The 22,824-nt window shown below is 56.4% G+C and overlaps 9 protein-coding genes across 9 annotated transcripts; 4 read left to right on the forward strand and 5 right to left on the reverse strand.

Moving 5' to 3' along the window:
- Positions 1-5,744: 5,744 nt before the first annotated feature.
- BDV59DRAFT_205387 (putative lipase) lies at positions 5,745-7,121 on the forward strand (the record flags this gene model as incomplete). Its single annotated transcript, XM_073694632.1, has 1 exon — positions 5,745-7,121. The coding sequence occupies one exon, from the start codon at positions 5,745-5,747 to the stop codon at positions 7,119-7,121; it is 1,377 nt and encodes a 458-aa protein (XP_073544023.1).
- Positions 7,122-8,707: 1,586 nt separating this feature from the next.
- Positions 8,708-10,720, forward strand: BDV59DRAFT_205388 (uncharacterized protein; the record flags this gene model as incomplete). The annotated part of the gene is made up of 3 exons (XM_073694633.1): positions 8,708-8,797; positions 8,851-9,015; positions 9,134-10,720. 3 exons carry the CDS (start codon positions 8,708-8,710, stop codon positions 10,718-10,720), a joined length of 1,842 nt encoding a protein of 613 aa, XP_073544024.1.
- Positions 10,721-11,160: 440 nt separating this feature from the next.
- On the reverse strand, positions 11,161-12,114 carry BDV59DRAFT_205389 (uncharacterized protein; the record flags this gene model as incomplete). Its single annotated transcript, XM_073694634.1, has 1 exon — positions 11,161-12,114. One exon carries the CDS (start codon positions 12,112-12,114, stop codon positions 11,161-11,163), a length of 954 nt encoding a protein of 317 aa, XP_073544025.1.
- A 592-nt stretch (positions 12,115-12,706) lies between these two features.
- ura6 (uridylate kinase ura6) lies at positions 12,707-13,351 on the forward strand (the record flags this gene model as incomplete). The annotated part of the gene is made up of 1 exon (XM_073692636.1): positions 12,707-13,351. One exon carries the CDS (start codon positions 12,707-12,709, stop codon positions 13,349-13,351), a length of 645 nt encoding a protein of 214 aa, XP_073544026.1.
- A 69-nt stretch (positions 13,352-13,420) lies between these two features.
- Positions 13,421-15,145, reverse strand: BDV59DRAFT_186854 (PCI domain protein). The gene is made up of 2 exons (XM_073691093.1): positions 14,847-15,145; positions 13,421-14,790 (listed from the first exon to the last, which is right to left on the reverse strand). The coding sequence occupies exons 1-2, from the start codon at positions 15,091-15,093 to the stop codon at positions 13,637-13,639; spliced, it is 1,401 nt and encodes a 466-aa protein (XP_073544027.1). The 5' UTR covers positions 15,094-15,145; the 3' UTR covers positions 13,421-13,636.
- Positions 15,146-15,298: 153 nt separating this feature from the next.
- Positions 15,299-15,968, reverse strand: BDV59DRAFT_205392 (uncharacterized protein; the record flags this gene model as incomplete). Its single annotated transcript, XM_073694635.1, has 3 exons — positions 15,299-15,700; positions 15,749-15,825; positions 15,875-15,968. 3 exons carry the CDS (start codon positions 15,966-15,968, stop codon positions 15,299-15,301), a joined length of 573 nt encoding a protein of 190 aa, XP_073544028.1.
- A 311-nt stretch (positions 15,969-16,279) lies between these two features.
- Positions 16,280-16,981, forward strand: BDV59DRAFT_205393 (PaaI family thioesterase; the record flags this gene model as incomplete). Its single annotated transcript, XM_073694636.1, has 1 exon — positions 16,280-16,981. The coding sequence occupies one exon, from the start codon at positions 16,280-16,282 to the stop codon at positions 16,979-16,981; it is 702 nt and encodes a 233-aa protein (XP_073544029.1).
- Positions 16,982-17,110: 129 nt separating this feature from the next.
- Positions 17,111-18,162, reverse strand: BDV59DRAFT_205394 (thioesterase family protein; the record flags this gene model as incomplete). The annotated part of the gene is made up of 2 exons (XM_073694637.1): positions 17,111-18,006; positions 18,054-18,162. The coding sequence occupies 2 exons, from the start codon at positions 18,160-18,162 to the stop codon at positions 17,111-17,113; spliced, it is 1,005 nt and encodes a 334-aa protein (XP_073544030.1).
- A 244-nt stretch (positions 18,163-18,406) lies between these two features.
- Positions 18,407-21,706, reverse strand: BDV59DRAFT_120067 (putative alpha,alpha-trehalose phosphate synthase subunit TPS3). Its single transcript, XM_073686780.1, has 3 exons — positions 21,372-21,706; positions 18,603-21,322; positions 18,407-18,544 (listed from the first exon to the last, which is right to left on the reverse strand). The coding sequence occupies exons 1-3, from the start codon at positions 21,392-21,394 to the stop codon at positions 18,498-18,500; spliced, it is 2,790 nt and encodes a 929-aa protein (XP_073544031.1). The 5' UTR covers positions 21,395-21,706; the 3' UTR covers positions 18,407-18,497.
- Positions 21,707-22,824: the final 1,118 nt, after the last annotated feature.

Here is a 22,824-nt window from a genome sequence, read left to right on the forward strand (position 1 = left end):
CCTACAATATTACCGTTATGCTATTGATCTGCAGGACTGACGGAGCGATAATAATGAACAGGAAGTGAGTTATACCTGCAATATTACCGTTATGCTATTGATCTGTAGGACTGACGGAGCTATAATATTAATAGGATGTGAGTTGTTCCTACGATATAGCCACTTTACTTGTGGTGTACAGTACTAATAATGGCATATAATGGTAGACTTGAAAAACTTTTGCAACTAGCCATTGGGATGAGGATTTAAATTGTTTGATTATTTGGTGGCCTTGGTATAGGTTTTTCCCTGGTGTTCCAGGTTTCCCTATGCCCTCTGTGCAAATGCAATGGCTTTTTCCAAAATGTTGATATTTTTGTGTCCGCCCGTTGGCATATCTAATAATGCTCAGAAATACCTCGAAGTGTGTTAGTGAAATTGGTTGGTATGCTCCAGGCATTGTACAGTCGGGTTTTCCCTGGTATGCGTAGGATTACACCCCTTGCTCTTTTCCACGGCTGGACGCGGTCTTAAGGAGGAATTAGGGTCTATCTACACCGATATCTCGAAATTTCATGACGTGTTTCTTGGCGGAATCGACGGTCTCGAGACAGCCACAGGATCTATCATGAACCTCTGCAGAGAAGGCGACAGGCCGTTGTAAGACAACAACAACGGCTGGTAGACTGGCCGAGAAATGCACAAGAAGGGGACGTTCTACGATGGCTTACTGGGAAGGTCGATATGTTTCGAGACCATTTGATGCGAGACCCTAATACTTATGGATCTGTTCATGAAAGGAGAATATTGGCTCGGCCATCACAACCCCTTGAAGGGTCGGTCGCATGCCGAAAGCTGGATGTTGCAATCATAAGCCCCTTAGCGGGCTCGTCATCGCACAGAGCACATTAGTCACACGTCCTGATCCCTGGAGAGTTGAAGAGTAACGGGGACCTGGATACGTCCTCGAGAACTTGGCGTGACCTGGGTAGGTATGTGAGGGAGGCATTGTCTGGGCAAGAAACCCGTCGATATGTCCTTGGCTTCACCCTCTGTGGTTCAACAATGCGGATGTGGGAGTTCGATAGAATCAGGGATATAGCGTCGAAGGCGTTTGATATTGAATCGGGACGGACCCAAGTTCGTGTCAGTGTTTGTTGGATATCTCCTGATGGATGCTACGCAGCTATGGTACGAAAATTAGTATTCGAAAGGCTGCCGACGGGACGCATTGCATTGAGGTCACTCGCGACGGGGAAACAGAGCGCATTCGCCTCGTCAAACTGATGAAAAGGGCACTATGTGTGGCTGGTAGGGCTACGATATGTTGGAAAGCTAGCCGGGAGGGCAGTGAGACGAGTCCGCCTGTTGTTGTTAAAGACTCTTGGCAGTATCCTGAGCGAGATGAAGGCGGCATGTTGCTCCAGGAGACTTTAGAAAACGGGGTGATTAATGTCGCGAGATATCACTTTCATGAGACCGTCGAAATGGGCACGTTGACATTTCCTCCAATGCTCGGCGAGATCTTGACTTATCTGCTGCAACCCTTCACCGACCAAGTCGACCGTGGATGTCAACGATCCACAGGACTGATAATCAATATCATACATGCAGAGTCTTTTGACAGGGGTCTATCTATCGTTCTAATCTTCATCGTTATCCCGTTTGGCCACTTTGGTGGACTTCACATCGTTGTCCTCAAATTTCCACAGTCTCTTCCTCGAAATACAGTTTGAACGCGGCTCTGAAATAGAATGTACGTCAAAAAAATGACGCCGAAGGCCAGCCGTATCTTCATATTCCTTGCTTTGGCAATATGGATGAGGACACTGGATCCGTGTTGTAGATCCGCATAGCCTCATGTGCTGATCGATGTGGTTTAGAAGGGTTGATTTTGTCATCCACTGGGTAAATCGTTCGCTGGGGCTTTTCGTTTCGTCCCCGAGGCAAAAGGGACAGAGTCCAGCGGCCACCAACGTGTAGCGGAATGTCAATAAACCGCATCGTGGTTGGAGTCTCGCTAAATGGAATTGGCAGTGTTTATCCCACTCCGCTTCACTATAGGAGAATTGTGCACAGAGATAACAAAACTGTACAAAGGAACGATTCACACGACGATGCGCTCTCTTGCCGTTCTTATAATATTGTTGATAGGGAGCAGCGTTTAAAGCCTTCCTTCGGCATTGGAGGATATGCTTTGCCCGGCCCTGAGAACCAAACCTATTGCGTATCAAGGTCAAAGATTGCAATACTCACAAAGACGTCTGGGGCATACATTGATATTGGTGTCTCGCATATCGGACAAAGCCCGCTTACTGGACTCAAGCCAGGATAATATGCAACCTTCTCAGTCGATGTGCACAGAGAGATCATGTCATGCAAGCACTGCCTTCCTTCCGCGCTGTCGAGAGACACTTCTTTAAATAGGTTCTCCTGGATCCGGGAGCGCTCAGGCATATACTTCTTGTAAATATCGAATAGGCATGTTGTGTCCCTCTCTGTAATGTCGTTTCCTGTAATGTAGTCATCATAGGACGCATTCCACCATTGCATGATGAATTCCGCCCGTTTGTCTTCAAGCTTTCTAGCCTTTCTGCTGTAAAGCCCACTTCGTACCTTAACGAGGTCTTTATGAGAGTCAGGTCGACCACCAATCTGCTTTGTTAGCTTCGCTATCTCTTCATTGAGGGTTATAATATCTTCGTCGCGCTCGAATGCGGCTAGTCCAGCAGCGTTAAGATAACGTGGGGCATTAGGATCTCGATGATGAGCCATGCTCTGATCCATGTCACGGCACTCATAGTCTGGTTCCAAGTCATAGAATAGTGCCTGTACATCTAAAGTCTTCAGCGCAGACTGATACTTTAGGTACGTGTCGTGATTCTGGTGGTCAAGTGTTTGGCCCCTTGTGGCCTCGGACGCCTTAGCTAAACCAAAAAAAAAAAAAAAATCAGCTCTAACGGCGTACTAAGAGGATAAAAGGGGGCCATACGATCAACCCTGTTTGCTACGGCCCCTCTAATACCATGGACGCGGAGGCGGTCCTTGAAACCATCCCGTTCGGCCAGGCTGGTAAAATTATGATGAAGTGAGGAGAAAGTCAATCCTTCATTCTCCTTAGGTCCTTCCGGCGTGACCATGCGGAAGAAAGGGAGATCATTTGCGCGATCCGTCCACTGTAGAGTAAAGGATTCTCTCCCTGGCGGGGGGCGCTTCGACAAGAGTTCATCAACGGATGAAACGCCTTTAAATGCTCCGTCGGCAATTCCGTGGACAATCACCCAGAAGACAAAGCTCTTCCCCAGTACGGGGTGCTCTCGAAACCAATTCTTCGGCCTGTTAATAGTCATCAGCCGGGTTGCTGCGGAGGTACGCTATTACCCATGAAACTTACACCGTTCGATCGTCTCGATAGCGCCAGCCTTTCAAGAATTCGGGATCTATGACCACCCAGCGTTTAATCGAACCATTCAGGCTCCATTTCAGATTGAATGTAAGGTGCTGCACGTAAGAATTAGAGCTAGGACATAGTTAAGGCCGCGGCAGTCAGGCAAGCATTACCCTATAGTAGAGGCACTCGTTTGTGTCACGGTAAGAACTTGATTCCACGATCGCCCCTGCTCGGGACGCCGAACCAGCAAAAAGAGTCAGTGCAGAACCTGTCTGGACTCTCGCTCGTTCATGTTTATAATCGTGATCATCATTTCCGAAAAGGCGACGGAGAAGGTAGTCAATATCTTTAGCTGTGACCAAGAACCGGTCCCTTGGTTGGGTAGACAGTCCCCACTTTCGCGTGAGTACGTTCCGTACGAACTGAACGTATGTCAACAGAGGATATTATCAAGAAATCTGATGAGACAGGCGCAGTCATACGTTATAAACGTCTTTCTTTACCTCAAGTGGCAGCGCTCTAGACGTCTTTCGCTCCCAGCAGGAAATAAAAGTAGTAAGCTGGTTGCATACAGACTTCTGAGAGGGAAGTCTTTCCCGTGTTGCAATGTAGCTCTCTGCAAATAATTTTAGGATTTGAGGAGACGGGTCTGGTTCTTCTCTAGAGAAGTTTTTCTCCGCTGGCTCGTTACGTGAGAGCCTCCAGCTTTTAGAACGATAAAGTCAGGAACAGCCCGTGGTATAAAGGATACGTCGGGTTTTGACTTACAGTGTCCAGTTTTCAGCTGCTCGATCATGTTTTTCGTACGTCGTAGGTGCCAGTTCCTTGAGACATATAGTATTTTCCTGTGATTCCTGCTTGTTCTGATAATCTATTGTAAACCCACGGGAAGCCGCCAGGCAACGACGTTGCTCCACCAGTTGCTTGAGCCGATCCTCGTCAATCATGATCATGTGATATCACGTGTATGGAAAATAGAAAGAAACAAATCGCGATTCCTAGTCTCACGAAAGAATGGAATACAGAAGAACGGCCCTGGAGCCCTCCCTATTTATCATTACTCTCAGGTCACTCCGCCTCAGCAGCAGTCTCCGCTCGCCTGCACGACTCTAAGCACCCATGGTGTGAGGGATTCCCTTTTTCGGTCATTGCATCGCACCGGTGGTGTTGACATTGCACCCCTGGTGTTAGGGGCTATAGAGATCGCACCCCTATCACCCACACCCAGCCCCCGTCTTGGTTTCAGAAAAAAATTGGTGCCTAGGGCTTTTTGAGAATTGACCGTGCGGTTCTATGTGGCTTAAGTACGGCTGAGCGGACGGGAAGCCCTGTTCTCCACACCCTATGGTCGTATGTGCCTGGTTTGACCCACTAATAAAATATAACCCGTACATCAATCTAGGGTGTGCGTACCAATAAATGCGAGCAACTATCATTAAACACTTTACACCAGAGTATCGTAGTGTATATGATGATATTTCAATGTTTCATATCCATATTGATCAAGATCCCAAGATATATACAAACTATATCCCAGTCGTGACCACAGAAATCATCATGGAGACTGTGGGACTGTACATGCCTTACCCTAGTCCCTGGGTACTTACTTCCCTAGGAATAATCGTTCTCAAACTATATATACCCTTCACTGCTCACGAGAGCCATCACCATTGCATTATCACCTCAACAGCACTATGATCTCCGACTAGTATTTCCTGCTACCGTATACAGGGATCAATATGGACGTCCCCCAACAGATCATCCACTACCATCACAGCTCTATCCAACCGTAACACTTATACTGACGAGAACTCTCTTCCCTGTGCTACCACCCATGCCCTCGGTAATCAGCTCCTTCCCGAGTCACTGTCAATTTCATGCGGGGAAGCGACGACCCGATGATCGGCACTTTAGGGTTGTCCCTCAGCGTTCCAATCCCCAACTGCCGAGACTGCAGTGCTGTTAAGGGTCTCGTCCTGCGGAGTATGCTTGTGCTTCATGATCCCCACCCCCTGGCCTACGCCGTCCTTTACCTCGTGACAGTTCTTGTCGACCCTCCATGAACTATAACGCTGATCATAGACCCTTCCTCGGATTAGCTCAATATGAATGTGAGACTACATCAGGATCCCACTGCCCAAGGCCGAGGCTTCCCAACCGCTACCGAAGTTGGGCTTGTAGATGTTCACCCACCTTGTTCTACCCTCCCATGGCTCTAGAACTACTTCCACTGTCAGCCAGAAGTTAACAATCTCCCGGTTGCATCCTATTCCTCCTACCTTTAATCGTTCACATCCCCCACGTTTACTGCTTACACACCCTTGTCTGATTACTAGACCCCAACCTCTCGGCTCGTCCAGATCCGTAGGCCAATATGCGGCTCCTCTTCCCCATCCCAGCATACCTGGCCGTCGGAGCCCTTTGGATCTCCAGGGCATGCGCAGCTGCTATCCCTCGAGACAGCACTTCGCCCGTTGATCTTCTATCCATCTTATCCAACAGCGCCAACGACCCTTCCCTAGGCGATGCGAACCTCTCGAGTGCTCTGTCGTTCATAGTATCGAACCTAACAGATGCGGATAGTTCGAGATCGCCAGCGGACTTATCGGTCCAGTCGACGTTGAAGAAGATCGATGCCACCTTTGCAAAACGTCCCAGGGATATCATTTCTGCGGCCAAGGCCATCACAGCAGCAGGTCTAATTCCCCCCGATATTCTGGCGCTTCTCAACGGATACCAGAACCAGGGACTGAACTCCATTCACAACAAAAATCCGGCGCCCTCAGGCCTCAATATATACCCCACCAAGGCAACCGGGGATGCCCCGTACTCCATCCCGGAGGATGATCTGCGCGCCGCCATCCATATCCCCAGTTCATTCTCCTACGGAAGGAACGGAAAGAAGCCACTGATCCTGGTCCCGGGGACGGCATGTCCGGCTGGGACGACCTTTCACTTCAACTTCGCCAAGTTCGCAAGCACCGTGCCAAATGCGGACGTCGTGTGGATCAACATACCGGGGGCCTCGCTGAACGACGCACAAATCAATGCCGAATACGCGGCCTACGCCATCAACTACATCTCCGCACTCTCCAACTCCCATGTAGCCGCGCTCGGCTGGTCCCAAGGGAACCTGAATATCCAATGGGCGCTGAAGTACTGGCCCTCTACGCGGGGTGTGCTGGACGATTTCATCGCCATGAGCCCGGACTTCCACGGGACGATCGTGCGCGACGTCGCATGTCCGTTACTGGGCACATTGATCTGTACACCGTCACTCTGGCAGCAGGGATGGAGCACCGAGTTCGTCCATACGATCCGAAGAGACGGCGGGGACTCGGCCTACGTGCCGACCACGACGATATACTCGACCTTTGACGAGATCGTGGAGCCCATGAGCGGGCCCCATGCGTCAGCTCTCCTTGGGGATTCCCGTGGCGTGGGCGTGACGAATAACCATATCCAGACTATCTGTCCGTTGAAGGCGGCCGGGGGAATATACACGCACGAAGGGCTACTGTACAATCCGCTGGCGTGGAAGCTGGCCGCCGATGCCTTCAACAACCCCGGGCCGGGCCAGATCCAGCGTCTCGATCTCGACTCCGTCTGTGCAGAAGCCCTGGCGCCGCCACTGGATCTTTCCGATGTCGTGGGAACCCATGGGGTCTTGTTGGTGGCCGTAGCTGAGTTGCTGGCTTATTTGCCCAAGACTACCAAGGAGCCATTGATTGCCGGTTATGCGTCGGGGTAGGTACTAGTAATTGACATGGGTTTCATATATGTACGCAGCACTAAGACAGCTAATGCAAATGTTTGACGACCATTATCAAAGCTATCACTCTAGCCGGGATTCATCAAGTAGGTTCTACAGTACCAAGTAAAGACCGAAACCTTATATAGATGTCTTCATACGTGAAAAATGCGACTATGTTCGGTGTTACTGGGTACAGTTGATAGCTATGATATGGACCACCTTGCAATGAAAGCCATAAGATGAAAAAACGACGATTCTCAGGGGACGCTTTAATATCGGACCACCCTTGGGTGTCGATTAATCCGATACAGTCTGATCATCATAATAACTGAAGGATTTCCCCACTGGAAGAAATACGAGACAGGACGATCACGTGGGTGGTAAACTTCTCCCTTTCGGGCGCTTTGAGTACCACGCGTGTTCTCTCCTCCCATGGATCGCCCCGTCCACCGCCACGTCTCTTGAATCACCAGGATAGATGGGTTCCTAACAATACATTCTCTACTGTCAGGTACGGCCGGGCTACTGTCTCGGATTCCTCCGTGTATATCCTCTCTGGATCCCTGATCAACATCCCAATGCCACCGTGAGCAGATAATCCTGCTGATCTTCCGCCTCCTCCACCGAACCCGTGTTGGAAAAGGGAAGACTTTCCAAGCTGAAAAAATCAGGAGTTGGACGGGAAAAAACGGCGGCTGATTTGAATGATAAAAGAAGTCAAGCCTCGACGATCTCTATTAATCTTCTCCTGACGGACAAATAAAACCCGAATGCCCCAGACGGCACGGTTCGCCCATGCTGTGGGTACTGACACTATGACTGCCAATGGAGAAACTCCATCCATTCCTTTCCAGAATTCTTGCTGGCCTCTCTCATTTCGCTAACTCCGCCAAGACGCGTGGGGAGACGTCGCAGAATGCTGTCAATTGGCCCTTATCATCGGCCGATCTTGATTGTTGGTTCCGTCCACTTTTCTTTTTTCGCCCCCTATGCAAGCCTTGAAGGCGTCGAGAAACCCCCCACGGACATTGTTGTACACGCGCCACAAGTGTACCTCGGAGATAATCTCCTAATCGACTCCGTACCTAATTTCTAAACGCCCAAATGGAGACTGTCCACGACTCAAGCCCCCATGACCGCGCAAGCCCAACGCCTCCTTCGTCGTGGGAGTTCGAATGCGACCCACTGCTCCACAGGCCGAAACACTGCCAAGACTGTCCGTTGCTCTCGATCGTCAGCATCCATCTCAGCCATGGCCTTTTCACTGGCCACACCGGCTCTTTTTATGGAGATGCGGCCGGTGCGGAGTCTTTTAGCGGATGGCCTTCTTTTTTACCCTGTCCGTTCCTATTGCACGATCCCTCCACGGTCGTTCCGTCGTCGGTCTCCGTACGGAGGAAGTTTCTCTCCCCCAGGCGGGCTTTCACTGGAAGATCACATACCCTCTGGATTCCTCTGTCCTACGACGGCCGTCTTAATTGACCGCGTCGTCTCAGCGCAGTTTCTCTCCTTCTCCTTCCTGTACTGCTTTTTGGTTGCGTGTTCTTGTCTTGGGAGATCTTCCTCCTAGCCGCTCTTTCAACATGATATTCGCCTGGCTCTTGTTTTTCCTTTCCTTCGGAGGTATTCTCGCAGAAGCCGAGCCCGATAATGATTTGATGTCCTTTGTTACCGTATGTGATGAGGCTTTTCGCTCCCTGTCTCTCTCCACTAACTGCCACCCCAGCTCCCCCAAGTGAGGGCCTTAAAATACAATGTCGCCTACTACGACCGTGAATCCGTTAGCCCGGGGTATTGGTTCGTGGCGCCATATGGCGTGATCGATCCAGAAGCGCCCACTAAGCAATGGAAACCTTGCCAAGTCGGTCCATACATCTACGATGCTGATGGTGTACGTTTATCTTCTATGCATAAACCTTGATTACTGCTCCAGACGGGGGGGAAATCAGGAATACTCCGACATGGAAATGAACCGAGAATATCCACTTACCTCCTGTCTGTCTCATTAGTCTCTCGTCTGGGCCGGGTCCTGCATGTTCGATAACCGCAACATTTTCGATTTCAAGGCGGTCCACAACATCGACGACCAGCCTCACCTGTCCTTCATCCTGCAGCATGGTTACCACGACGAGGGCAAGGACAAGGGTTTCGGCTACATTCTGGATCAGCACTATGAACCCGAGAATGCGGTTCCGGTGACCAACGATCTCGGCGCCTTTAACATGCATGACTTCAACGTCCTCGATGGCGGCAAGACCGCTCTGGCCTGTGCGTACCGCAATGAGTTCGTGGATCTGGGCGACCTCGGCCGTCCCGAGGAATACGGCTGGCTTGTCACTGGCGGGTTCGTGGAAATGGACACCACGACTGGCGAGGTCCTGTTCGAATGGAACTCGCTGGGCCAGATCCCCATCCACGAATCCGTCAGGGTGCACCCGGACTCGCCGCCCTCGGGCGAACCGGGCTGGGATTACGTGCACGTCAACTCGATCGACAAGAACGAGGCCGGTGACTACCTCCTGTCGGCGCGGTTCACCAACTGCGTGTATCTGATCTCGGGCCAGGATGGCCATATCATCTGGCGCCTGGGCGGCAAGGCGTCGGACTTCATCATGGACTTCACCTTCTCCAAGCAGCACCACGCCCGGTTTGTGGAGTCCAGCGAGAACCGTACGGTGATCTCCTTCCTCAACAACGCGTCGGACGAAGCCGAACAGAGCGAAGACATCTCGGCCGCCCTCTTCATCGAGATCGACACCGACGCCATGACCGCCCGGCTGATCAACCGCTACGACCGTCCGGACGGCAGCCTCACCCGGCTGCGCGGTAGCGTGCAGACGCTCCCGAACGGCAACGTCTTCGTCGGCTGGAGTGAGCGCGGCTTCCAGAGCGAGCACTCCCCCGACGGCAAGGTCCTCATGCAGGCCAGCTTTGCGTCGACGCGATTCTCGACCTACCGGTCCTACAAGTTCCCGTTTGTGGGGCGGCCGCTGACGCCGCCCGACGTCGTGGCCTCGGTCTACGGCACGGAGGAGTCCGACCTGACCACCATCTTCCACGTCAGCTGGAACGGCGCCACCGACATCGCGACGTGGAACTTCTACGCGCGCGTGGCGCGCGACGGCGTGCCCGTCTTTGTCGGCAACACCACCAAGCTGGACTTCGAGACCATGTACATCGCCGACGGCTACCTGGACTGGGTGTCGGTCGAGGCGGTGGACGCGGACGGCAACGTCCTGGGCACGTCCGACGTGCACCGCACCGAGGCGCCGGGCAACTGGCGGCTGGCCGGGTTCCAGGGTGAGCTGCGGCCGTCGCCGGACGACCCGTCGATCCTGTACGGGCCGAAGACGCAGGCAGTCGAGGACGTCCCGGAGCCGGTGGACGAGTACAGCCAGGCCAAGGAGGCGGCCAAGGCGGTCTACAAGGCGTACGAGGTGATCCGCGGGGTCGGCGGTCTCCTCATCTTCATCTCCATCATATGCTCGGTGGGCGGGCTCCTGGCGGGCATCTACTGGTATCTCCGGCGGCGGCGTATGCAGTCCTACCTCGAGGTGCCGTCCGAGGAAGGCCAGCCGATGGTGCAGCGCTCGTGAGCGACGTGCGACTCCCGACAAGATCACACACACACACACAACCAAAACCATACTCTCCTACCATCCCATACATACCCGCATGGAACGTTATGCATTGAGGAATGTCCGAGGCGGGGAATCTGGCATGCTTGCATACCCCTCTGGCGTTGCGTCTTATTTTCTTCTTCCCTTCGACCTGTTTTTATTCACCCTACACCTTTAGTTGGATTACGATTCACGTACATACCGCCTCTAATCTGTACTGTACTCACGCATTACATAGAGACCAACAGTCCAGACAATCGATGGAACATTCTGTGCTATTCACTGCCTAGACGCGATGCGCAGCAGATGCGTACTGCATAAAAATGAAGTCTCTCGAGACCTAACTCCCAGCCAGCCCTAAGCTCCAAAGCAAGTAAAAGCAACAAACCCATATGGCTATGACTGCAACCCGCAAGCTAAAGCACCAACTTCAGAACCCTCTTCGCCTTCTCCGGCGCAGTCCGCCGCACACTCTCACGTTCCTCAAACCTCCCGGGCTTCATCAACATCTTCTCCAGCTCGCTGGCCACGGCGCGCAACCGAGCCCGCTCGAACCGCTTCATGGTCAAGCGCACCGCGACGTCGTCCAGCCCGTGACCGCAGCGCGCAAAGACGGCAACCGGCCATGCCCAGCGCTCGTCGACATGCAACCGGATGGGCCAGTCGTTGACGACGAGGTCGACGCGCAGCACGCGCAGCGCGGTGAAGGCGCGCGCCATGGCCGTGCAGGCATCGAAGAAGGCCAGGTCGCTGCGGTGCTTGTACCGCCGGAACTCGGTCAGACGTGGCTCGCTGTACATGACGTGGTGGATGGAGAGGTCGCGGATGGCGGCCTGGGCGTCGACCGTGGTGCTCCGCAGGAACCGCGCCATCGCCCGCGTCGAGTGGAACACAAACGCCGTCGTCGCATACAGCTGCAGGATCGTCTCGCGGTAGGTCGTCCGGCAGGTGAGCGCCAGCGCCAGCCGGGTCATCGTGCGCCGCCGCTGTGGCCGTCGAGAGGTGAGCCCACCGACGCTGTGGTAGAGCCGGTAGCGGTTCTGGCGGGCTGGGTTGTCGGTGTCTCGTCGACGGATGATGTCGACTCGTTGCGATGGGAAGAGGTAGGTGTAGATCTGCCAGCGGACTTCCGGGGGGAGACGCAGGAGGCCTGGGGGTTGGGACGTATGGGGTTTTGGGCGCTGAAGGGGGAATGGGATGAGGTCATCCATCGCGGTGGGTTTATTGCTGGGTGGTTTCTTGCAGGATGGGTTCGGGGGTGTCTTTGTGGTGCTCTTCGTGGTGTCTGTAGTGTTCTTTGAGGTGTTCTTTGGTGTGGGAGGTCGGGGGCTGTTGCGGTGTTTACCGCGGTTTTTTCGAGGACGAGACATGAGCGTATGTATGCAGAGGAGGATGTGAGGGATGTTGACAGATGGGGAGAATGGACAGATGTAGTTGTAGGAAGGTAGTTGTATAGATGTCTGGCCGAATGCCTGAGGCATATTTACATGACGGTATCGATACGTATCAGGAACAGCACCTGATCTGAGTGAGGATCACGGTCTTACTAAGGCACACACCGCATGCGTCCAACGTCCACGATAACTTCGTCTTCCCTTCATCTTCTCTCACTGCATCCTCTTTCGTCTCAATGTTCTTCTCTCGCGGTATCCAGCCCACCCGTCTCCTGAATCTACCCGTAACCGCACGATCATCGCCCCGACCCCACCATCATCTCCGACACCACCCCCGAGTCTACTCGTCTCGCTCGTCCGGCTCCTCCTCCTCCTCCTCCTCTCCCTCTTCGCACTACGACCGTTCCCAATTCAAAGTCCTCCCCTTCATCGCCCTCTTCGCCGTCGGATCCGGCGCCTACGTCCTCCTCGTGAAGTCCCGCACCGGCGTCCGCAAGCCCACCAACGATAACCCCTAACCCTGAAAAAGTTTGACCGGACCCAAAGCCACCAAATAAACATAACAAACATGTCCACCCCCCGGTTCTCCCCCGAGCAAGTCACCGTGGTCTTCCTCCTCGGCGGCCCCGGCAGCGGCAAAGGCACGCAGTCGACCAACCTGGTCCGCGACTACGGCTTCGCGCACCTGTCGGCGGGTGACCTCCTGCGCGCCGAACAGGTCCGCGACGGCAGCCAGTACGGCGACCTCATCAAGACGTACATCCGCGAGGGCAAGATCGTGCCGATGGAGATCACCGTGGCGCTGCTGTCCAACGCGATGGCGGCCATTCTCGCCGAGCGGGAGCAGCAGCCGGGTGGAGGAGCGACGGGCAAGGCGCGCTTCCTCATCGACGGCTTCCCCCGCAAGCTCGACCAGGCCGTCTTCTTCGAGGACACCGTCTGTCCGTCCGAGATGACCCTCTTCCTCGACTGCCCCGAGGAGGTCATGGAACAGCGGCTGCTCAAGCGCGGCGAGACCTCCGGCCGGGACGACGACAACGCCGAGTCGATCCGGAAGCGCTTCCGCACGTTCGTCGAGACCAGCATGCCGGTGGTGGAGGCGTTCGAGGCCCAGAATAAGGTCGTGTCCGTGTCGGCCACCGGGTCCGTGGATGAGGTGTATGCGCGGATCCGGGAGGGGTTCCATGCGCGCGGGGTGCAGCCGTCTCCTTGATTGACTGGATGGATGTGTGGATGGATTGATTGGATGAATTGGATTAGATTGGTTTAGACTGAGGTGTATATGTGTAGAATATGATTTCATTGCACTCTAACGAGATGACATGACTCGTGCCATTGGTTCTCCGGAACCGGTCTAAAACAGCTACCTACGAACCGAAACAATGTCGCCGGGGGGAAAAAGAAACATGAGACCAAGCGTAAGACAGATCGAACGAAAAAGGAAATACAAAACACCTCGTGCCGTCCATTACACAAAACTTTTTCGATGTGCGTTGCGTTACTCGGCGGTGACTTCGGCCGGCTGGGGCTGGGGCTGCGCCGAAGGAGCGGCGGCGGCCTGGGTGTTGTCCCGACGCTGTCGCCGGTCGCCGGACTTCTTGTCGGCCTTGCCCTGGGCGGCCTCCTCGGCGGCCTGGGCGGCCTGGATGCCCTCGCGGACGAAGCGCTCGCGCTCGGAGCGGACGACGCCGAGGACGTTCTCGAGGCTGCGGCGCCAGACCATCAGGCGGCCCTGGACCTCGGCCCACTGCTTCTCGCCGAAGACGCGGTAGGTGGCGCGGTGGACGAGGAACTCGGAGCGCAGCTGGGAGAGCTTGCCCTCGACGAGGCCGGCGCGGATGGTGTCGATGACCCACTTCTCGACGTCGGCGGCGGGGACCCGCAGGGCGCTGGCGATGGCGGCGTAGGGCAATGAGCGCGACGGGGTGGAGGCGGCCAGGGAGGCGAGGGTCAGCAGGCGCATCTTGTTCTGGAGGGCGTCGGCGGCCGGGGCGAGGGCCCCACCGGAGATCGTGGCAAGCGGGGTGGCGGCGACGAAGGCCTCGTAGGCGTCGAGGGTGTCGGCGGTGAAGATCTCCAGGAGCTCGAAGAGGGTGGGGTCGCTGGAGCGGAGGGCCTGGACGGCGTCGGAGGCGGTCAGCGGGGTGAAGTCAAAGACGGCCGGGTGGGAGAGCGCCGAGGTGAGGGCGCGGACGGCGAGGTCGCGGGCTTCCTTCGAGGCGGCGTCGGCGGCGGGGATGGTCTGCAGGGCCTGGACGACGTGGGTCTGGGCGAGTTCCTGGTCGCCGGCGGCCTGGGCGGCGTCGACGATGGCCAGGTGCAGGCGCTGGACATCCTCCTCATCCAGGTCCCAGGCGGCGAGCCAGGTGGGGAGCTGGGCGGTCAATTGGGGCTTGAGGGCCTCGAAGGCGACGCCCTGGGCCGACTGGCGGATGACGGCGACAATGGCGAGGAGGACGTGGTAGCGGCTGGAATCGGTGGCGGGGAGGGTGTTGAAGATGGTAGACAGGATGGAGATGGCCAGGGAGGGGCCGAACTGAGGGGAGGAGGAGATAGGTTTGGCGAGGTAGGAGCAGATGCGGGAGAGGAACATGTCCGGCTCAGAGGCATGGTGGACGAGATGGACGAGGAGGTTGTAGGCCGAGATGATTTCTACCGGGGTCAGTTTGAGGAGTTGGAGGGCCTAGGAGGAGGAGCCGGGGACATACCCGACTCTGGGGCGGAGTTCAAGACGGTGGCGGCGGAGACCAGCTTCTTCAGGATCTCATCGCGTTGCTTGCGATCTGGCTCCGCGTCCGACTGTTCCTGTTGACGGAGGGGGTCGAGGAGCGGGGAGATCTCGGCCTGGAGGGGAGAGGCGTCGGATTTGCGCAGGGCATCGATGTACTGGGCGAATTCGTCGGCGAGTTCGGAGAAGGAGCCCTCGATGAGGAGGGTGGTGGAGGGGGCGGGCATGATGGGTGGTGGAGGGATGAGGAGGAAGAGAAGGAAGAGAGAAGTTGAGTTGATGAAGTTGAATTGAAGGAAGAAAAAACGAAAGTGGAGAATTTGTGGGAGTCTTGGCGGTGAGCGGATGACAAACTACGGACAACCACAACTTATGAACATAACCTCCTGCACCATACACGTTGACAACCATACACCAAATTAAGCAATTCAATTACAGAACCAGTCGCATCCCCATCATCAACACGCCCGCCAGCAGCCCCGTGGCATGCTCCTGTGCCAGCCGCATCGCCGCACTGCTGGTGGTGGCCGCCGCACTACTTCCCGTGGTGGTGGTACTGGAGCTGGATGACTCGTCCTCACTGGAGCTGGACGAGGTTTCGGTCGGCAAGGAGACCGAGCTGGAGGTGGTGGATGAGGAAGTGGCCTCGGAGGCATTCAGTTTTCCACACTGGCCCAGTCCTTCCTTGCACTTTTCGTCGTCATCGAGGGAACTGGCCCGTTCGATGCATTGACCGTAGTTGGCCTGGCAGACGAAGAAGGGGATGGTCTCCGTGTAGGGTGAGACATCCGCGTCGGTGCCGTTGGAGCACTTGCAGGTGAATTGCAGCGTGGACTATTCCATTAGATGTGTTTGTGAGGGAGATGGATGGGGAGGACTTACAGAATCACAGGTGTTGGCGGAGGCGACCCCGCCGCAGATCTTAGGGCAGGAATTGCGTTCGGCAACACACCAGGCGCCTACGCAGGCGGTTAGTCCGGTCGAGGAGAAGGGGAGATGGAGAGATACCTTTGTCAGAGGGCTTGACCTGGTTGAGATCGAAGCCATCGGGGAAGGTGTAGGCGGAGGCGAGGGCCACGAGGGAGAGGAGGAGAAGGCGCATGATGTACGGTATGGGAGTATATGGGTAGGATGTAGGGGTATCGTGAGGGTGTAGAGGATGAGGAGATGAATCGAGGGATGAATGGAAGAGGAAAAGAAGAACGAGAAGAAGGACTATTTATGGACGCGCCGTGTGACATGCATACATAACTGGCAGGCATGTTGTTAGCCCGTCAGGGAAGGAGGAATGCGGTTTCACTGGTTTCTACGGCAATCCTAATGAGGAAGTCACACTCCCCAACGGCTCTATCTACAACTCTCCCTCTTCTCCGGCGCACAACTCTCTCCATCTGCTTCTCTCCAACCCACAACATGCATATCATGAACTCGCCCCTCCCCCTCTCCCCCTCCGACTATCCTCCCTTCTTCTCAAACCCTCACACACTCGCGCTTCTCCACTCCCCCGACTACTTCCCCATCGCTTCCTGGCCTCGGCTCAATAAACCTTCCACCGGCGAGGATGGCTTCTTCTCCCGCACCGTTGCGACCCCCGACACCATCTCGCATCTTCTAACCCTCCGCCGTCGCACCATTGCCAGCCCGCCTGTCACCACGCCCTGGCCGGCCCCGACTGCCGACCCCCTCACGTCGCTGCCGTCCCTGGACCCGCCCGACATCTACACCCTGTGGCATCTCGTGCCCCCCGGCGTCGCCGGGCACCCCTCCACCGCCCATGGGGGCATTGTCGCCGCCTGTCTGGACGAGGCCATGTCGCTCGCCGTCGCCCTGCGTCTGCCCCATCCCGATCCCGGCCATCTACTCCCCGGCGAGGTCGCCGTCGACGGCTTCACCACCCCCCGCCGTGGTCTCTTCACCATGCAGCTGGATGTCCGCTACAAGCGTCCCGTCCGCATCCCTGCCGTCACCATTATTCGCTCCAAGGTCGTCGCCCGGTCCGGCCGCAAATTCTGGACTCGCGCGCACGTCCTCCAGTCCGATCCGGAAAACCCGGACCAACTGGTGGTCACGACCGATGCCATGGGGTTCTGGATGCATACCGCCCCGAACCTCTAGCTACCCTCCTGCACCTACTCATTTTGCACATACATCGCACATACATTGCACATACATCGCACATACACTCTATACACTCCATACTCCATCCACCGCTGTAGAGTCTATCTCTAGTCTACCAATGTACTACTACATCTTCAACTCCCGCTTCCCCACGTTCCGACTCGCACTCACCACCAAGCCGACCTGCGTGCTCAGGGCCACCACGTCTCCCGCCTCGTCCAACACCACCACGTCCAGATCCGTTCGTCCATTCACCACCCGCTTCGTATGCACCCGGCTGTACAGCCACTTCACCCCGTCCGCCGGCAACCGCTTCTTGAAATCAATGTTCATCGTCACCGTCGGATACCACTTACTCGCCGGCTTCTTCCTCGTCGCCGCGGCCCCGTCCCCTTCCACCGCCGACGCCATCGTGTCGAACCCATCCAGCGCCATCGGGAACATATCCACCAGAAACGCCACCGCCGTGTCCGTCCACCGTCCCGTGCGCGATCGCCCCGGCTGAAACAGCGCCCACTGATCCACCACCGTCGGCCGGCCCCGTGCAGGGTCCGGCCCGTACAGCTCGATCTGCTGCGTCACCCGTCGAAACTCCGCATACGGCGCCGCCAGACGCACCCACGCCCCGTCGCGCCCCGTCCGCTCCAACGCCGCCAGGTCGACCGTCCCGTCCGCGCGCGACCCTGCCAGCGCCGCCGGCTGCAGCGTCCACCCGCTCTCCGCCGTCATCCCCGTCTCCGCCGACGCCGGGCTCACCGTGATGTACCCCGTGATCTTGGCCTCCGTCTGCCCCGGGTGTTTCTCGCTCTCCTGCGACAGCGTCACGTGAATCGTGCTCGTGCGCGCCCCCAGCTTCGTGTCCTCCACCAACAGCGTCGCCGGCCCGGTGCCCGTCCGGCGGAGGAAGACGAGCTGCATGGAGATCGGGGTGGCTGGTTCCGCGTAGCGGGCTGGATGCGTGTGCGCAAAGTGTGTCACCGCCAGTCGGTATAGGAGCGCTGCGGAATACCCGCCATGGGGGACTGTCATCGTGAGTATGCGTTTCTGTCCAGTAGATAGGGAGACGTACCTGTTCCCACACACCAGTCGTTGTGCAGGTGCGCCGAGTACCGGTGCGAGCCCTCCGGCGTCACGCGCACGGCCTCCTCGAAGGCGGCATTGAGTCCCGCGGCAGCCATGTGAGTAGAAGTCGACGTAGAACGTAGATATCGGCGTGGGTATGTATGACTCTATTCCGTAGGCGAGGGGCGAGGGGAGAAAGTAAAGGGGTACGGGTATATATATATAACGGAGACTTCCTCCGTCCTGCTGTCGGCAAGAGGGGAAGCGCATGAGCCTCGGCTTCTCTGGCCCGAGCTGACTAACGAAACGAACAGAAAGAAGTATATACCGAACAAACAATCTACTCAGGGGACACTCTACATATGCTATTTTCCTTCACTGTCGCCCAAACAATACTCCAATCCATCATATATGCTCGTAACCAAATCCCAATCCAATGCCTATATGCTGTCTAATGCGTCGACGTCGCCGCCAGCCGCTCCAACACGGAGAGCACCCCTAGAAAATCAGTCAACACTTTCGTTTCACACCTCTGCTTCTCAGCGCATTCACATACCGGTTACGCCCTGCGTCAGGGTCGCCTTCGCCTCCGTACTGCGGGAGCCCAGCGTCACCGTCACGGCGTGGTTCACCGCGCCCGTCCCCTGCAGCTTGTTCGCCCAGCGGAAGACCGGCTCGTCATCGCGGCCGTCCCCAATGGCCATGAGGAACCCCGGCCGGCCATACGCGACGTCCTTCTCGCTCCGCTGCAGACAGTGGCGCCAGACCATGGCGGCCGCGGACGCCTTGTTGGTGTCGCCCGGCTCGACCACCAACGCGCCGTCCACGAGCACGGCGTGCACGCCCTGGCTCGCGCACGCGTCGTTGATATGGCCGACCGCCTCGGCGGCCAGCCGGGCGGCCGCCACCTGGTCGTCCGCCGAGCCGTAGTGCAGCATGATCGAGCAGTGGCGCTTCTCGATCCAGCTGCCCTCCGACCGCTCCTGGTAGTACGCCAGGATCTGCTCGACGGCGCCCTTCCACGCGTCCGTCTGCTCCTTGTTGGTCAGCTTCAGCCATTCGTCCGCCCCGGGCTCCCGCACGAAGCAGCCGTTCTCCGCGATCAGCCCCAGGTTGGCCACCATCCGGAACAGCCGCTCCATCTCCTCCGGCATGCGCGAGCTCATCACGAACACCACGTTGCGCGCGTCGTCCGTCAGCTCCGTCAGCGCCGTGATCGCCCGCTGCGGCGTCGTCACGATGATGCTCTTCGGCGACCCCCACGATGCGAGCGTGCCCTCGTAGTCGACGATGATCAGCCGTCGCGCCGCTTCCCGGTAGTGCAGCTGCAGCTTGCTGAACGAGAGCCGCGGCACCGCCATGATCTCCCGCGACGACTGCTCGTTCCACACCCGGCTGAGCGTCTCGCTGAACGACTTGACCCAGTTGGAGGTCGAGTTCTGGAGCACCGCCCGGTGCAGCGCCGTCCAGACTTGCTTGCGCTCCGCCTCGCTCCGGGAGAGCGCCGTGTGGATCGCCTCCGCGCACTGGCGGTAGTTCCACGGGTTGACGAGGAGCGCGTGGTTGCCAAACACCGACGCGCTGCCGGTGAACTCGCTGAGGATGAGCGAGCCGTACTTCTTGTTGCCGTAGCGGCCGTCCTGGCAGTAGACGAACTCGTGGCTGGTCAGGTTCATGCCCTCGCGCAGGCTGGTGATCATCAGCGCGTCGGCGACGGAGATCAACGCGAGGTATTGCGGGAAGGCCAGGTCCTGCTTGAGGAAGACCAGGGGCTGGTGGGCCAGCGTCGAGAACTCCGAGTTGATCCGCATGGCGATGTCGGAGATCATCGCCTCCAGCTCGGGCTGCTCGGTGGTGCTTGTCGCGACTTGGATCAGCACCACCTGGTCTCGGTATTCCGGGTAGGTGTTGAGGAAGAGCTCGTAGCTCAGCAGCTTCTGGCGGATGCCGCGCACGCCGTCGATCTTGTCGCGCGAGACGATCAGCCGTTTCCCCTCGTAGCGCTCGGAGATCGTCTGGATCCATTGCTCCACATCGGCCGCCTGTCGCCGCTTGTCCCACGAGGTGGGATCAATGCCAATGGGGAATTTGTGCACATTCACGAACCGGTCTTCTAACTGGACGCCCTCGTTGGTCGCCTCGACGGAGAGGATGCGGCTGCAGGTCTGGAGGAAGTGCCGGCAGTACTCTTCCGTCTGGAAGCCGATCAAGTTGGCGCCCAGCATGCCCTCGAGGAGCTCTTTCCGGGGCGCGAGGCACCGGAACACCTCCGACGAGGGAAAGGCGATATGCAGGAAGAATCCGATCTGCGCGTCCGGGAGCAGCTTTCGCAGCATGGCGGGAACCAGGAGGAGGTGGTAGTCCTGGATCCAGATGGAATCTCCCCGTTTCCAGTTGCGGGCAATCCGCTCGGCGAACGCCTGGTTGGTCTTGACGTAGTAGACCCACGAGTGATCTTCGTAGGCCTTGCTCTTGGGGTTGTCCGGAATCTGATAGTGGAAGACGGGCCAGAGGATGGTTTTGCAGAAGTGGGTATAGTGGCCGTCGAAGTCGCCATCACTCACGTAGACCGTCAACGACCCGTACTCATCCTCGAGCTTCTCCGCGATGGCGGTCTTGGTGTAGTTCGACAAGGCATCGGTGGGCATGCCCAGCGTGCCGACCCAGACCTGGTCCTCCAGTTGACCAGCATCGGTTGCGGAGCGGACGGCATTGCGCAGTCCGCCATTTCCCTGCTCCGCCGTCTCGATCGTCCATTCCGCGCCGGAGAACGACGCCTTGCGCGAGGAATCGCGGCGCTGTTTGTGGAAGTAGATCGGGATCGGCGCGGGCGGCTGGAGCGTGCGGGTTTTATCCCGCGGGGGTTCGGTCTCCAGTATGACGGGCTCCTGGTGCTTCAGGATGGACGGCGACGGCGGAATCACCGACCGCGGCCGCGGTTGATTGAGGGCCAATGTCGAGCCCCATGCTGGGGAATGAGCCTCGCTCTCGGTCAGGACGGCGGTGTCATCGACTTGGGCGGGGAAGGGGAAGCCGGTCTGGTTCTTCTCGGCCTTGGCCAGCTCCGACGAGAAGATCCGTTCGTGGTCGGTGGTGGCGCCGGGCGTGAGACCGACCTTTTCGTTCGCATTGCCTTTCTCGAAGAGACTGACCGCAGCGGTTGGGGCGGGGGTGACGGCTTCCGAGATGGCCTCCGACGGTGGGGGGTTGTTGGATGCACGGAGGACGCGATTTCGGGACTCGGGGAGGTAGAAGTTGACGGTGTATGGGAGGAACCTAGGAAAGGTGAGTCAATCGGTAGAAGGAATGGAAGGGAGCCACATACAAGGAAGCGATATAGATGGTCATGGTGGCTACCGGGGATGGACCAAAGTAAGAGGAGAAGAATACATGAAAGAGAAAAGTCAAAATGGGGATGAGAAGCCACGCGGGAGGACCAGGGAACTACCGCATGATCCCTTCAAGAAGAGCTGAGCACAAGGAGATGAATTGAGCAAGAAATCCTGCGCGAACCAGGCAGATGAAGAGGTGAAGGGAAGACGATGGAGAGAGAGGGCGGAAGAAAGAAGGTCAGCAAGAGAGTCGGTCTCATCACTACGTCATGTGAAGCCCAGCGGATCCACGCCGGGACCAAGACTCGAGCCCGGATGCCCTACTCTGGATGGCAGGTGGAAGACACCGCGAAACCTTGATTCTACCGGCTGCTGGGTCTTTCTCTACGGCCATCTACGCCGACGACATCACTGATTTCTTGACCGTCTGGCGGTTGTGATGTCAAGCGGGGAGCTTCGCCCATTGCCTATTCCGGTTAGTGCCCCGCCATAAGTATAAAAGTTGGTGACTCGCAAGAGGAGCAAGACTATCACAGGAATTTTCTACCTAGAATGTTGGCCTAGACTACTCATCTTTCCCATTCTCCAAGAGCAGTTTAAAGATAGAGAGTATTGTATGGAAACCGCCCCTAGGGTTAGCATCAGCCTCTTGCTCTAGCTATGCCTTCCCCTTCCCGAGTAGTTTGACCTAGGACGGGAAATGCAAACAGAGGCCTAGACTGGTGGAAGACGACCAAGACTGCAGATATTGAATACTGCATATTCGCTTCATTGAACACATGAAGGCACAAAGTCACTGGGATAAGGCCACCGTCTACGAGTTAGGTGCCCTGAAAGAATATACGTCAGGATATAAGCGATTGACTGGAGTGACCTGAAGAAATCTTCACCTTCCTGAGATTGTTAATGGTGAATCATCTTAAGCTTGTTCTCTATATTAATCTCCTTCCTTCCCTTTATTCTTGTGTCTTCTCCCTTCCAGATAGTACAGTCACAACTTTGGCCTAGTGGCCGATAGCTGTCAAGTGGGGGTTCGCCACGGATGAGGCAGCCCTTGTTGGTCTACTTTCTCCCAGGAAAGCTTAGAAAATGTTTTCTGAAAGACTTGTGATCTCTACGGAGGCCCAGGAGCTTTACAAGAAGAAAACATAGTCAAAGCATTGTCACAACCCATACGTTGGACCAGACCATATATAAGATATATTGGAATCAGCAGCCCCTACCTGGTGCTCCTAAACGAGAGATGTCTTAAGGAGCAGATATAGGGGCCTCTGATCCAGCGAAACTGCCCGATGATCCAGCTACGTCTTGGTAAGTCCTTCATCTATTACCTATAGCAAGATTCTTAACTAACAAAGCTTAGAGGACCCACCAGCCAAAGCAGTGATTGACTTGCAGCGAATCCATGCATGAAGAGAGAACACTTATCGCATTTTACCCGTCGGA

Source organism: Aspergillus ambiguus, assembly GCF_047715705.1.
Source record: "Aspergillus ambiguus strain CBS 117.58 unplaced genomic scaffold BDV59scaffold_44, whole genome shotgun sequence".
Taxonomy (NCBI): domain Eukaryota; kingdom Fungi; phylum Ascomycota; class Eurotiomycetes; order Eurotiales; family Aspergillaceae; genus Aspergillus; species Aspergillus ambiguus.

What these genes read in the sequence shown, in the direction of transcription:
- BDV59DRAFT_186854 (XM_073691093.1), bottom strand. Translation starts at nt 15,093, where the DNA reads ATGCCCGCCCCCTCCACCACCCTCCTCATCGAGGGCTCCTTCTCCGAA. An exon ending in GAACTCCGCCCCAGAGTCGG is followed by an intron (nt 14,791 to 14,846) that starts GTATGTCCCCGG and finishes TGACCCCGGTAG; the next exon opens with AAATCATCTCGGCCTACAAC.
- BDV59DRAFT_120067 (XM_073686780.1), bottom strand. Translation starts at nt 21,394, where the DNA reads ATGACCATCTATATCGCTTCCTT. An exon ending in ACCATCTATATCGCTTCCTT is followed by an intron (nt 21,323 to 21,371) that starts GTATGTGGCTCC and finishes CACCTTTCCTAG; the next exon opens with GTTCCTCCCATACACCGTCA. An exon ending in CCTGACGCAGGGCGTAACCG is followed by an intron (nt 18,545 to 18,602) that starts GTATGTGAATGC and finishes CTGATTTTCTAG; the next exon opens with GGGTGCTCTCCGTGTTGGAG.